At 47.1% G+C, this 15268-nt stretch overlaps 1 protein-coding gene across 7 annotated transcripts in view; it reads left to right on the plus strand.

Moving 5' to 3' along the window:
* MGA (MAX dimerization protein MGA) overlaps positions 1–15268 on the plus strand; it is a 660453-nt gene that overhangs the window by 606875 nt on the left and 38310 nt on the right. For all 7 annotated transcript variants that reach the window (XM_029598656.1, XM_029598662.1, XM_029598663.1 and 4 more), the window contains one exon: positions 4509–4664. In XM_029598656.1, coding sequence (XP_029454516.1) covers positions 4509–4664 — 156 coding nt within the window. The remainder of the gene's footprint in view (positions 1–4508; positions 4665–15268) is intronic.

Genomic DNA, 15268 nt, shown 5'->3' on the forward strand with positions numbered 1-15268 from the left:
GCACGGCCCCAAAACCTCAGCCCAGCTGCTCTCCTGCCCTGGACTCATTTTGCTGCAGTGCTGGAACTGAGGCACTCCTGTCTACTCTGAGGGTGGCGACACAACAAGTTATTCAGGGTGCTTCTGACCCGCCTCTGCTGTCGCCGCAGCTGGCGGTCCCTGGGGGGGGACTAGCCATGCGAAACAGGGCCATATTTATCGGCTGAAAGCCTGGAGGAGATTTCAGATTCTTCTTCCTCTTCTCCTGCCTTTTCAGGGGATTTTCTTTGTTTTCTTCGCAAAGCTTACAAATCTAAGGGGTCAGCTCCGAAGCGTCCCCTTCGTCGGGGTCCGGATCAGACAATTTTTTCTTCTTCAGATGATTCTGAGCATGGCTCTTTACCTATCCCGGACAAGTCCTTGCCGGAGGGGGATTTAAATGAAGACCCTGCTTTGAGTATTAGTTCAGACCCTCATGTTGTAGATGGGGATGACCCCAAAGTAGTCCGCCTGTTTAGACGAGAGGAACTTAGTCCCTTAATTCCAGCAATTTTACTGGAATTGGGTCTCAAGGCTCCAGTGAAGGATTCTCGGATGGGTAGCGTTGACCCAGTGTTGCTTGGCCTTAAAGGTCCCACAACATCATTTCCTTTTCATCTTTCTCTCACTGACCTTATATACCGGGAGTGGGATACTCCTGAGTTGGGGCTTAAGGTAGCACGAGCCATGGAAAAATTGTATCCATAATTGTATCCATTACCTGAGGAAGCTTTGGAAATTTGAAAATTTCCTAAGGTGGTTGCCGCTGTTTCAGCCGTCACTAAAAAAAACAACTATTCCAGTAACTGGGGCTACGGCTTTTAAAGATCTCCAAGATCATAAGCTGGAGGTTCAGCTTAAGCGAATTTTTGAGGTTTCTGCTCTTGGTGTGCGGAAGGCCATGTGTAGTAGCTTGGCTTTGTGAGCTGGACTAAGATGGGTCCAGGCTTTACAAAACAATTCTTCCCTCTCTGAAGAGGAAGTTGCTCAGGCTGGTAGACTGGAAGCTACAGTTGCTTATAGTGCAGATGCTTTATATGATCTCATTAGGACCTCGGCTCGCTCTATTGTTGCTTCTGTATCGGCTCGCAGACTTCTCTGGTTGAGGAATTGGTCCGCAGACGCATCCTCCAAAGCTCAATTAGGGGCTTTACCCTTTAAGGGAAAATTATTATTTGGTAAGGAATTGGAAGATTTAATTTTGTCCCTAGGGGAAAATAAAATTCACAAATTGCCAGAGGACCGTCCTAGACCTAGAAGCTCTTTTTCATCTCGCTCTCGTTTTCGGTCTAACAGAAGATTTCGTTCTTCTCGTCCATTGGCTCCTCCAGCTAAACAGTCTTCAGGTAGACAACAGAATTGGTCTCAGTCCTTTCGTGGCCGCCGCTTTGGTAGACCTGGAACTTCAAGTCTCAGGAGGCACAAAGTCTGTCCAATGAGATAAGGCCGGTCCTTTCTCTGTTTCCCGTCATAGGGGGCAGGCTGTCTCTGTTTTACGGAGAATGGGCCAGTTGTACGTCGGATCAATGGGTTCTATCCAAGACTCGCTACAGCGTTTAAGCGACCTAGGAGCTATAGTTCCAGTTCCAACATCAGAACATCGGAAAGGTCGTTATTCAGTTTTCTTCGTCGTTCCCAAAAAGGAAGGAACCTTTCGTCCCATTCTCGATCTCAAAAGGGTCAACCGTTGTCTAAGGATTCCATAGTTCCGGATGGAGACTCTTCAGTCTGTCATAGCTTCGGTTCACAGAGGAGAATTTCTAGCATCTCTCGACCTCACCGAAGCTTATCTTCATATCAGCATTCGATCCGATCATCAGAAGTTTCTCAGGTTTTGCATTCTAGGGCAACATTATCAATTCAGGGCTCTCCCGTTCGGATTAGCCACAGCTCCCAGAACATTTACCAAGATAATGGTTGTGGTGGCCGCTCAACTCAGGAAGGAGGTCCTGTTGGTACATCCGTACCTGCACGACTGGTTGATTCGAGCAAAGTCGGAATCCCTTTGTTATTATACAATCAACAGGGTAATCAGCCTTTTGCAGTCTCTAGGCTGGGTGATCAACGAAGACAAAAGTCACCTATTATCTTCCCAATCTCTGGAGTTTTTGGGTGCACGGTTCGACACTCTTCAAGGGATAGTGTTCCTTCCGGAGCAACACCTTCTCAAGCTTCAATCACAAATTCGAGACTTACAGTCTATTCCTATTCCTTGTGTGCGGGATTAATTGATAGTTTTAGGTTCAATGACCTCTACTCTGGAGTTGGTTCCCTGGGCCTTTGCGCACATGAGACCACTTCAGTCTGCATTGCTTTCACACTGGAATCCGGTTTCGGAACTATACCATCTTCCCCTTCCTCTTACAGAGACGGCTCGTTCCAGCCTAGATTGGTGGTTACAGACAGCGAATCTGCAACGATGTGTACCGCTGGAGATTCCGGAATGGACTGTGGTCACTACCGACGCCAGCCTTTCAGGCTGGGGAGCGGTATGTCAGAATACATCTGTTCAGAGTCAGTGGTCTGAAGAGGAAGCGCAGTGGTCGATCAGTCTTTTAGAGACCAGAACGGTTCTTTTAACCTTAATCGCTCTTCAACCTTTCCTTTGCGGGAAGTCGGTACAGGTTCTTTCCAACAATGCGACCACGGTAGCGTACATCAACCGTCAGGGAGGAACCCGAAGCTTCCTGGTAGCTCAGGAAGCACAACAGCTGATCGCCTGGGCGGAGCAACATCTGCTCAGCATCGCAGCCTCACACATTGCCGGGGTGGACAACATTCAAGCCGACTTTCTCAGTCGGCATCATCTCGACCAGGCGAGTGGGAACTGTGCGAGGAGTTCCATCAAATGATATGCAACAGATGGTCCACTCCGGCAATGGATCTCATGGCCACATTTCAGAATGCCAAAGCCCCTCGGTTCTTCAGCCGCAGGAGGGAAAGAGGAGCGGAAGGAGTAGATGCTCTGGTACTTCCTTGGCCAAGGGATGTTCTTCTCTACATGTTCCCTCCCTGGCCTCTGATCGGCAAGGTTCTGCGTCGGATAGAAGTTCAACAAGTCGACGTTGTCTTAGTGGCTCCGGAGTGGCCATGCTGTCCGTGGTTCGCGGACCTGGTCAGACTAGCACTGGACGGTCCCCTTTGATTTCGAGATCTTCCATGCCTTCTGTCTCAGGGTCCGGTTTGTTTGGAAGAGGTCGAACGCTTCTCTCTAGCGGCATAGCTTTTGAGAGGCGTCTGTTAAAGAATAAAGGCTATTCAGATGCTGTAGTGACTACTTTATTGCGTTCTAGAAAACCTTCTACATCTTTGGCTTATGCAAGGGTGTGGAAGGTTTTCGAATTTTGGTGTAATGAGCATCAAGTAGATCCAGTTCACTCTTCTGTATCCAATATTTTATCTTTTTTACAAGATGGATTAGCCAAGGGTTTGTCCTGTAGTTCCTTATGGGTACAAGTGGCAACGCTTGGATGTTTTTGTGGTAAGGTTCAGGGATTATCCTTGGCTGCGCATCCGGATGTAACTCGTTTTCTCAAAGGTGCGCAACATCTACATCCTCCATTTCGGAATCCTTGTCCTGCTTGGAGTTTGAATTTGGTTCTTAGGGCTCTGTGTTCGGCTCCCTTTGAACCCCTTAATCATGTGACTTTGAAGGATCTCACATTGAAGGTGGTGTTTCTTGTGGCCATTTCTTCAGCTCGTAGAATTTCAGAGTTGCAGGCCTTGTCTTGCAGAGAGCCTTTTCTTAGAATTTCTGATACAGGAATTTCATTACGGACTGTACCATCTTTTTTACCTAAGGTAGTATCTTCTTTCCATTTAAATCAGTCCATAGAGCTTCCGGCTTTTTCGTGTTTAGATCGTTTGATTCCTTCCTCTAGGGATCTTAAAAAATTGGATGTACGACGAGCTCTGTTGCGTTATCTTGAAGTTACAAACAATTTTCGATTGTCGATCATTTGTTTGTTTTGTGGAGTGGCCCTCGCAAAGGTCATAAGGTTTCGAAGGCTATGATTGCTCGTTGGTTAAAAGAGACAATTCATTCAGCTTATCTTCTAGCTTGTCGTGACCTTCCTGAAGGATTGAGAGCTCATTCTACTAGGTCACAGGCTACCTCTTGGGCAGAATGTCAGTTAGTTTCTCCTCAGGAGATTTGTAAAGCAGTGACTTGGAAGTCGTTGCATACTTTTGCTCGTCATTACCGCTTGGATGTTCACGCTCCAAGTTCGGCAGCCTTCGTAGAGAGTGTTCTCCGAGCGGGACTCTGTGGGTCCCACCCTAATTGAATCAGCTCTGGTACATCCCAGGGTCTGGACTGATCCAGGTACGTACAGGGAAAGGAAAATTGGTTCTTAAACCCCCCCCCCCCCCCAAAAAAAAAAAAAGCACTACTAAATTCACAGGTAACCATCACTTTGACACTTTACAGACAAAATGTGTTGTAGTCACATTCCAGATTGTAATTGGTGTTTCCTTATCTTATTTTGAAGGTGTTACTTCCGTGGTGATCCAGCTGCCTAATTCAACAGTTCCACTGCAGGTGAAGGGCTTCCTCACCAACTCTGCAATCCCTATAACACTATCTGCTGTTCCTACCAGTGCTATTGTGTCTTCACCCATGGTAACTGGCACAAAACCCACTACCGGTATGCTATTACATTTAATTTCAATTTATTAAAAATGTATATACCACTAATGCATAGTCCAAGTTTAGACATGGATTAGCCCCATTTAGGTTTTACCATTAAAGTGAATCATGTTTTTAGTGCTATGCAGTTTACTTTGCTTATTTAGAGGGCTATTATGAACGCACACCCCTTCCAACATCCTCGGTAAGCTGATTTTCAAGGAAAAACTCCCCACAAAGTTTCCCTTTAAAAATCTCGTCACTGACAGAGTTTGCAGATGCAAACTCCCCACTGGGAAGTATGTGCAGGGAGTTAATAAACTCCTTTTATATACTTTGTCGGGTAACTCTAGCCCCGCCCCAATACTGCCCATTTTCCCCATGGAGCTGCTGTTGGCAGCTTATGTACATTTCCCGCAGAGGAAGGAGTTCAATTGAGACCTGCTCTGCAGGTAAACTCCCATTTACCTGTGGAGAATGCCTTTGAAAAATTGTCCCCATTATGATACAATGTGATATTGGTGTAATATTTATTTCCGTGGCTCTTCCTTTTGCTGATAATTAAAAGGATGTATAAGGCGAACTGAAGGTATTTCAGTCAACTAGGAGACAAATTATTTACATTTCCTAAGTTTATTAATCTAACACAAAAGAACACATTTTTCACAAAACAAAAGAAACTGATTTCCTAGCGTGTAGCAGATGGACTCATTACAAATGGGTATAGTGTGCTCGTGCTAGCAGTTGGAGACGGATCTGACGTCAGCACGTAGTACATATACCCTTGCAGGAAGTGCAGGCGCTCAGTAATTTCCATCTCCAAAGCAGTTTGGAGCTACCTTACGCTCGCTGAGCGTTTTTCCAAATTCTAACGACTAAATTCTTAGAAGAATCCTACTTGAAGACGAGCCCCGCACTCCTGCGGTGATACCCTCGGGTCCCTCCCCCAGTTGAGTTTCCCGAGGTGATTTCCGTGGTCCCTCGGAGGTAAGAGCCTCGGTCCGGTGGCCGGATCGCGGCAGGGACCTAGCCCCCGAGTGAGAAGGGCTCGGGCGCGGCATAGAGGCAGCCTCGGTCCCGATCCATTCGCGGTGAGGACTTGGCCCTCGAGCGAGACGAGTTCGGGCGCGGCTTAGAGGCAGCGGGTGCACTTCCTCGAGCGCGGCGGTGACGGTACTCACCCTCTCCCCCCGCAGCCAGAGACCACCCGGGTCGCAGCCGGGAAGCGCCGAAATCAGGTAAGGCGTACATCTTTACTTTACTGGTCTCCGAAGAGTGAGGAATAGCGGGGTCTGCCTACGTGGCAGCCCGCCAAGGAGGTCACCATTTTGCCTGCCTGCTCGCCGTCGCCATCTGCCCTGGTTCGCCGCCTCAAACCCAACTTTATTGCAATAACGGAATCATGGTTAAAAAAATCTGATGTAGTATTAAAAAATCAAATAGCTCACAAAAACTATGATGTCTTCTCTGTCCCCAGAATAAACAAACGAGGAGGTGGATTACTTCTAATCATTGAAAAAGCCCTGAAATGTAAACCAATGCTAATAACACCACCACCAAATCATGAAATCGCCATCTTTAATACAAGCAATATACAAATTTGCCTAATATACTGTTCCCCTAGTTTACTGGATCTAAATATATCACCTTTGATTGAGTTCCTTACAACACAACTGAACACTTCAAAACCAACTATAGTGTTAGGCGATTTTAATCTGCATATGGACACCTATCCCCCATCTAACACTTGCCAAACCTTAATGGATGCCATGACAGCACTTGAGTTCACACTAATTACAGATAAACCAACACATAGAGCCGGACACTCTCTAGACCTAACTTTTATAAACAATAAATACATCAAACACCTAACAACTAGCTATACTCAAATCCCTTGGTCTGACCATTTCCTGATCCAATCAAACATTAAAATTCGACACCATCAGACCATAATAAAACAAACCCCCATTGAACTTACATATAGACCACCCTACAACTGCGAAGAACTAAAGGACAAATTAGAAGACGAACTAACCAACATACCACCTACAGACTGTTGCCTAGCTACAAACCATTGGTTAGAATCAACAAAAAAAATAGCCAATACGATAAACCCCTTGAAAACAATACATATCAAAGATACAAAACAAAATAACCAATGGCACAATACAAAAATAAAGGATGCAAAAAGAAAACTCAGAAAATTCAAAAAAACATGGAGGAAAAACAAAACAATTGAAAACCTAACCAAATTCAGGAAACACCTAGCTTACTACAAACAACTAATCTTAAAAACTAAAAAAGAATACTACAGTAATAAAATAGAAAAATTCGCCAACAACCCAAGGACACTCTTTGCTATAGTAACAAATCTTACAACCGATGAGCAAGAGTCAACTCAAAGCATACCTGAATCAAAATGTAACGAAATAGCCCAATTCTTTAGTGACAAAATATCAAACCTAAGAAATAAGCTCCCAAATAACACCAAACAAGCAATCATAATGCAAAAGAGAGATGTTAACCCATGGTCAGCCTTTGAAGAAATATCACAACTAGAAGTAGAATCAATGATAAAAAATACAAACCCAGCCCCCCATATGATTGATACCATACCCACAACAGAGATAAAAAAGATCACCAAGGTAGTAGCCCCAACCTTAACGAATATCATAAACCTATCCCTAACTGAAGGAAAAATGCCAGACATACTGAAAGGGGCAATCATAAAACCAATAATAAAAAAGAAAAACAGTGACCCCCTAATTCTCAACAACTACCGTCCAGTCTCTAACCTTCCATTAATAGCCAAATTGATAGAGAAAGCAGTACAAAAACAATTAGCTGAACACCTAGATGAAAACAACATACTATACCCTTCACAACACGGTTTCCGTAAACACTACAGCACTGAAACATTACTCCTCTCATTAACCGACAACATCTTAAGAGGTTTCGATAACAGCAAACACTACATCCTTATAATGCTAGACTTATCCGCAGCTTTTGATACGGTAAACCACCAAACATTACTCAAAAGACTAGAAGAAATAGGATTATGTGACAAAACGATTAACTGGTTTAAATCTTACCTCAGCAATAGGTTCTTCCAAGTTATGATAAAAAACACTCTTTCAAAAAAACTTAAACTCGAAACTGGAGTACCTCAGGGTTCAGCTCTGTCTGCCACCCTCTTCAATAGATATATATGCTGCCCCTTTGTCATCTACTGGCAGGACTAGGGATAATTCATTACATTTACGCTGACGACATTCAGCTAATTCTACCAATAGAGGACTCCATCGATAAAACACTAGGATTAGCAAACATGTACCTTGGAATAACAAAACAACTTCTAACCCAAATGGAGCTGGTTATTAACATTGATAAAACAGAATTCCTACACCTTGAACGAAGACAATCTGAAATCGTCAAAACACCAATAATGCTAGGAAATAACCAGAAAATAGAACTGGCCGAAAAAGTAAGAAACCTGGGAGTAATAATGGATCCAGAAATCAATTAAAAACAACACATATCCTTAAAAGTAAGGGAAGGTTACGCAAAACTCATGATCCTGAAAAGATTGAAACCATTACTCACACCTGCCCACTTCAGAACAATACTACAAACACTTGTTTTCGCCAGTACTGATTACTGCAATGCACTCTTACTGGGACTCCCCAGTTCATCAATCAGACCACTACAAATACTCCAGAACACTGCAGCCAGAATTTTAACAGGAAAAAAAAGAAGGGACCATATAACTGAAACTTTAGCAGAACTACATTGGCTACCAATTGAATACAGGATCAAGTACAAAGCCTTATGTACAATACACAAACTAATATATGATAAAGAAGCTGACTGGCTAAATACAGCTCTAAGAGTCCATGTACCGCAAAGGAACCTTCGCTCAGCTAACAAGGCACTACTAACAATCCCTACAGTAAAATCAGCAAAACTAACCCAAGTAAGTGAAAGGGCTTTATCACTGGCTGGGCCCTTTCTATGGAACACAATGCCCACTGAACTAAGATTACAGAGTGACATCAAATCCTTTAAAAAACCTTAAAGACATGGCTCTTTAAGCAAGCCTTTCCAAAAGAAACAGTGGGGTAGAGAGGGAAAGAGAGAACGAAAAAATACAGAAAACGCAGCCAGAATAAATGGCACCTCAATATGATAAATACACAGTACAGTAAAGAAATAGATCAAAATAAAGTACATCAATAAACCTTCCCAGAACTAATTCATCACTACCCAAAAATTTATCTTTATTAATGATATTGTAACTGTTTTTAGTTGGCACTTGTTAGAATGTACGATACCCACCTATATATACATTATTTGTGCCTATTTGTAAACCGTTGCGATGGTACATAACTTAGCGACGGTATAGAAAAGTTTTTAAATAAATAAATAAATAAATAAATAAATCAAGCGCACAGGCATCGGTCGCGTATGTTAGGCGCCCGAAATTGATAGGCGCACGTTCATAGGCGCCCGAAATTGATAGGCGCACGTTCATAGGCGCCCGAAATTGATAGGCGCACGTTCATAGGCGCCCGAAATTGATAGGCGCACGTTCATAGGCGCACGTTCATAGGCGTACATTGATAGGCGCACGTTCATAGGCGCACATTGATAGGCACACATTGAAAGGCGCATACTTTCGGCTGAGAGCACACCGGAGCGTACAGATAACAGACGCGATGGAGCGTATGAGAGCCCATGCGTCCGCAGAGCCGGCACCTCCAGAATCAGGCATAAGAGCTCTAGGCCTCTGCTCAGCATGCCAACTCAGAGCCACACAGAGCGAGGAAGCAGACTCCCTATGTGCCCAATGTGAGGAAGCCCTGGGAGTTCCAGGCCAGGGCCAGTCCCAGCCCAGATTGACTGCCAGTTCCTCAGGGAACACCCCGAACTTAGCAGGCGCGGTGAGCAGCCAGGGAACCCTACAGACCTGGTGCCCCTACGGCTAGAACCTGCTTCGCTCTCCTGGGTGGAATTATTCAAGGGGATTCACGCCTTTGTCAAGATGCAGGATGACCCTGCCCCTGGACCCTCAAGACCTAGGCACGGCCACCCGCCACCTGGAAGCCCCACTTATGGGGACTCAGATTACTCTGAGGAAGAAGGCGAGCTCCCCGAGGAGGGAGAACTTCCCTTGGGGATAGAGCCGTATCGGACCATGAGACGCTTCTTTCTTAAGGAGGATCTTCCAGATCTGGTCTCTCAATGCCTGTCGGAGCTGGCTATCCCGGGCCCAGGCACCCTAGGGTAACCCAGAATGAACCCCCTGCTAGAGGGCCTGCGTCAAACGGCTCACCATTTTCCCCTCCTACAAGCAGCACAGCAGCTAATCGATCTGGAGTGGAATGCGCCGGAGGCCTCATTCAAAGGGGGTCGGGCCTTGTCTAGCATGTAACCCCTGGACCCGGCAACCAAGGAGCTGCTGGCGTGCCCGAAGGTGGACGCCATAGTTAGCGCAATTGTGAAGCGCACCACCATTCCGGTGGAGGGAGGGGCGGCCCTCAAGGATGCACATGACCGGCGCATGGACGCCATTCTGAAACAAGCCTTTGAGGTGGCAGCCATGTCCCTACGAATTGCGACCTGCTGCACCGTGGTGACGCGTTCCTGCTTATCACAAGCCAGGAACAACACCCCGGGAGAAGAAATGGAATCAGCCCTCTCGTTCCTCACTGACGCTGCCTCCGACTTAGTCTGTACAGCAGCCAAGGGAGTGTCATCCTCAGTGGCAGCCAGGAGACAGCTCTGGCTACGAAATTGGTTGGCTGACTCCTCCTCCAAGACACACCTTACAAGAATGCCCTTTAAGGGATCCCTCCTGTTCGGCAGCGACCTCGAGAAACTGGCTAACAAATGGGGCGCCTCTCCATTACCCCGTCTACCAGAAGACAAGTCAAGGAGGAACCAGCGCCCTGTTCCTAGGCCATCCAGAGGGAGAAGCTCTCAACGCTTCAACCCCTACAGGACTCGCTACCAAGCGCCTCGTTCTCAGACCAGGAACCAGTCCTTTCGAGCCAGGCACAACAAGAGGGGAACCGGCTCAGGTTTGGGTCCCGGCCGCACCCCACAATGAGAATCAGCCGACCCATCTGGGGGACGAAGCCATAGGGGGCAGGCTAACCCTATTCTACCGCAGATGGGTCGAGATTACTTCGGACCAGTGGGTCCTCGCCATCCTCCGAGAGGGGTATTACCTGGACTTCCTTCATCCCCCTCTGGACCAGTTTGTGGAATCTCCTTGTCCACCACTCAAGAGGGCGGCACTGGAAGCTACCTTGCGGAGGCTCCTGTCCCTAAAAGCCATAATCCCAGTGCCTGCATGGGAGATAAATTCTGGGCATTATTCCATTTATTTCATCGTACCCAAAAAGGGGGGCACCTTCAGACCTGTCCTGGACCTCAAGTCAGTCAACCGGCACTTAAGGGTCCCAAGATTTCGCATGGAAACTCTGCGGTCAGTCCGAAGTGCAATACAGCCAGGGGAGTATCTCACATACCTGGATCTGTCAGAGGCCTACCTGCATATCCCAATCGATCGGGATCACCAGCGCTACTTACGCTTCAAAGTCCTGAAACAACACTTTCAGTTCCGGGCGTTACCCTTCGGGTTGGCCACCACGCCACGAACCTTTACCAAGGTAATAGTAGTGGTGGCGGCGTCCCTCAGGAAGGAAGGAATTCTCGTCCATCCCTACCTAGACGATTGGCTGATCAGGGCAAAGTCACCGGAGGAGAGCCACCGGGCAACCAACAAAGTTATATCTCTTCTGGAAAGCCTAGGATGGGTAGTCAACACGAACAAGAGTTCCCTACAGCCTTCGCAGTCACTGGAATACCTAGGAGTCCGATTCGACACCCAGGAGGACAAAGTCAGCCTGACCTCCAAGAGGAGATCAAAACTCCGGAATCGTTTGCAGGCCCTGCTGAGCACCTCCCGGCCCACAGCTTGGGATTATCTACAGGTCCTCGGCCTAATGGCATCCACTCTGGAAGTAGTACCATGGGCACGGGCTCATATGAGACCGTTACAACGCGCCCTCCTATCTCGGTGGAGCCCGCGATTACGGAACTACACCATGCGTCTACCTCTACCGGCCAGGGTACGGAATCTGTTACGGTGGTGGCTGCAGCCCGGCCACACAAGCCAGGGGGGCAAAAATGTCCTCCCCAACCTGGACCCTGCTCACTACAGATGCCAGCCTGAGCGGCTGAGGAGCACACTGCGAAGAGCTAACCGCCCAAGGGCTGTGGAGCAAAGAAGAGTCGGGGTGGAACATCAACCGACTAGAGGCATGGGCAGTCAGGTTAGCCTGCCTGAGATTTGCGCACAGACTTCAAAACAGAGCAGTCAGAGTGATGTCGGACAATGCCACCACGGTGGCATACATCAACCGACAGGGCGGGACCAGAAGCCGACAGGTATCCCTAGAAATAGCCCTCCTGATGGTTTGGGTGGAAGCAAATCTCCAGGACATCTCCGCCTTCCACATCGCCGGGAAGGACAACACCACGGCAGACTTCCTCAGCAGAGAAAGCCTAAACCCGGGGGAATGGCAACTGTCACCCACAGCCTTCCAGATGATTGTGGACCTATGGGGGACTCCGGGCATGGACCTACTAGCAGACAGGTCCAACACTCAAGTACCCATATGCTTCAGTCGCAGACGAGATCCTCTATACCACGGGATCGACGCCCTGGTGCAACCATGGCCTCAGGGGATCCTGCTATATGCCTTTCCCCCATGGCCCCTGCTAGGCGCCATTATACACAAGATTCAGCGGCACAGAGGCCTAGTTCTTCTGGTGGCCCCGGACTGGCCAAGAAGACCCTGGTACGCAGACGTGAAAAGATTACTGGCAGGGGATCCCCTACCCCTTCCCCCTCACAGGGACCTGCTGAGACAAGGTCCCATCCTCCACGAGAATCCAGCTCAATTCTCTCTTACGGTCTGGCCATTGAGAGGGGTTCGACTGAGAAAAAGGGGATACTCGGGGGCGGTAATAGATACACTCCTCCGAGCACGCAAGTTCTCCACATCACTAACTTATATACGGATCTGGAGAGTATTTGAAGCCTGGTGCGAAACTCGCAGCATCAATCCACATGCTGCTAAAATCCCCATCATTCTGGATTTCCTGCAAGATGGACTTCAGAAGGGTCTGTCCCTCAATTCAATCAAGGTTCAGGTGGCAGCGCTATCCTGCTACGGCCCCAGGAGTGACGGCAACAGCATTGCCACACACCCAGACGTTTCACGTTTCCTGAAAGGAGTCAAACACATTCGCCCGCCACTGAAGTGGCCAGTGCCCCTGTGGAACCTCAACCTAGTTTTGGAATTCCTAGCGGGACCCGCCTTCAGACCTCTCCGAGGCCTGTCCATCCGTTTGTTAACTTTGAAGATGGTGTTCTTGCTGGCCGTATGCTCGGCACGTCGCATCTCAGAGCTACTGGCGCTGTCCTGCCACGATCCGTTTCTCAGAATCACCCCAGGGGCTATCCATCTTCGCACGGTTCCTTCCTTCTTACCCAAGGTAGTCTCCCACCTCAACCAAACCATATCCTTGCCAACCATGGAAGGTTGGTTGGTTTGTTTGTTTGTTTGTTTGTTTATTTATTTATTTGTTTATTTATTTATTTATTTAAGGCTTTTATATACCGACTTTCTTGATACAGATCAAATCAACTCGGTTTACATCAAACAGAGCAGAACTATAACCAACCATATAACAAATGACAATTTGAAGGAGCATGAAAGTTATATTCTAACAAGGTAGCCTTAACTGGGAGAAGGAAAAAAAAAAAAGAGGGGGAGAACGAAGATAGATTACTATATACAATAAATAAAGTACTATTTACAATGGAGAGTGGGAGGGAGGCATGATAATTCTAAATCAGGCTGTTGGGCTATTGGCAGGGAAGGCTCGGCAGAATAGCCATGTCTTCAGTTTCTTTTTAAAAGTTAGAAGACAGGTTTCCTGTCTGAGGTCCGGGGGTATGGCGTTCCAGATGGAGGGTCCAGCGGTGGAGAATGTCCTGTCTCTAATGTTAGCGTGTTGTACAAATTTGATTGGGGGAACATGTAAGGATCCCTTGTATGCATCTCTTAAGGGTCTGGTCGTCGAGTGTAGTTTGAGAGGGTGTAAAAGATCTACAGGAGTCTGATGGTGAATATTTTTGTGGATAATTGTCAGTGATTTATGAAGGATCCTAAAGTTTACTGGGAGCCAGTGGAGGTCCTTTAGGATGGGGGAGATATGCGCTCTCCGATTAGTATTTGTTAAAATTCTCGCCGCTGCATTTTGGAGCAATTGGATGGGTTTTATAGTTGAAATCGGTAGACCTTGCAAGATGGAATTGCAGTAGTCTATCTTGGAGAAAAGAATAGCTTGAAGGACGGATCTGAAGTCGTGGTGGAATAGAAGCGGTTTGAGTTTTTTGAGTACTTGTAGCTTATAGAAGCACTCCCTTGTTGTGTGTTTTATAAATTGTTTTAAATTCAATTGACTATCTATTATAACTCCAAGATCTCGGGCATGGGATATTTGAATGTTAGAATGAAGTTGGTTATGAAGTGGACTGCCTTCTGGGGTTATTAGCAGTAGTTCAGTCTTGGAAGTGTTGAGTACCAGGTTAATGCTTGAAAGGTGTTGGTTGATCGTTTGTAAATGAGAGTTCCATAATTTGAGAGTATAGTCCAGTGACCTGGACTATACTCTCTTCAGGTTTGAAGAAGTCGGAAGAAGGTTGAATTCTGCGTCATCTAGATGTCGGCAGGCTGCTGTCCAGATACCTGGAAATGTCGGAAGCAGTACGTCCTTCACAGTGGGAAGAGGCAAGGTGAAGCGGCCTCACGGGCGACTTTTGCCCGCTGGATCAAAGAAGTTATCAAGGCGGCCTACGTAGAAGCGGGAAAACCACCACCTCTACGGGTCAAGGCGCACTCTACCAGAGCACAAGCAGCCTCCTGGGCAGAAACTAGGATGCTATCGCCTGCAGAGATATGCAGAGCGGCAACGTGGTCCTCCATCCATACCTTCTCCAGATTCTACCGTCTGGACGTCCAGGCCAGGGAGTACACAGCATTTGCAAGGGCAATCCTAAACGGATCTCGGGCAGCCTCCCACCCGGTCCAGGAGTAGCTTTTGTACATCCCATTTGTAATGAGTCCATCTGCTACACGCTAGGAAATGGAGAGATTACTTACCTGATAATCTCGTTTTCCTTAGTGTAGGCAGATGGACTCAACATCCCGCCTGGCTGCCAATATATATGGGGATTCACCGTTTCAAGGTAAGCCATGTTTCCTTACATAGGGCATCCACCCTGCCTGGTGTCGACGCCTTCCGGTTGAGAACACTGGCGGTCTCCAGCTACTGTCAATCGGTCAGGTTAATCATGTTCAGTTAATTGATCGGTCAGTCACACATATATCCATAAAGCTTTTGCAAGGAAGATTACTGAGCGCCTGCACTTCCTGCAGGGGTATATGTACAACGTGCTGACGTCAGATCCGTCTCCAACTGCTAGCACGAGCACACTATACCCATTTGTAATGAGTCCATCTGCCTACACTAAGGAAAACGAGA

Source organism: Rhinatrema bivittatum, chromosome 4 (assembly GCF_901001135.1).
Source record: "Rhinatrema bivittatum chromosome 4, aRhiBiv1.1, whole genome shotgun sequence".
Classification (NCBI taxonomy): domain Eukaryota; kingdom Metazoa; phylum Chordata; class Amphibia; order Gymnophiona; family Rhinatrematidae; genus Rhinatrema; species Rhinatrema bivittatum.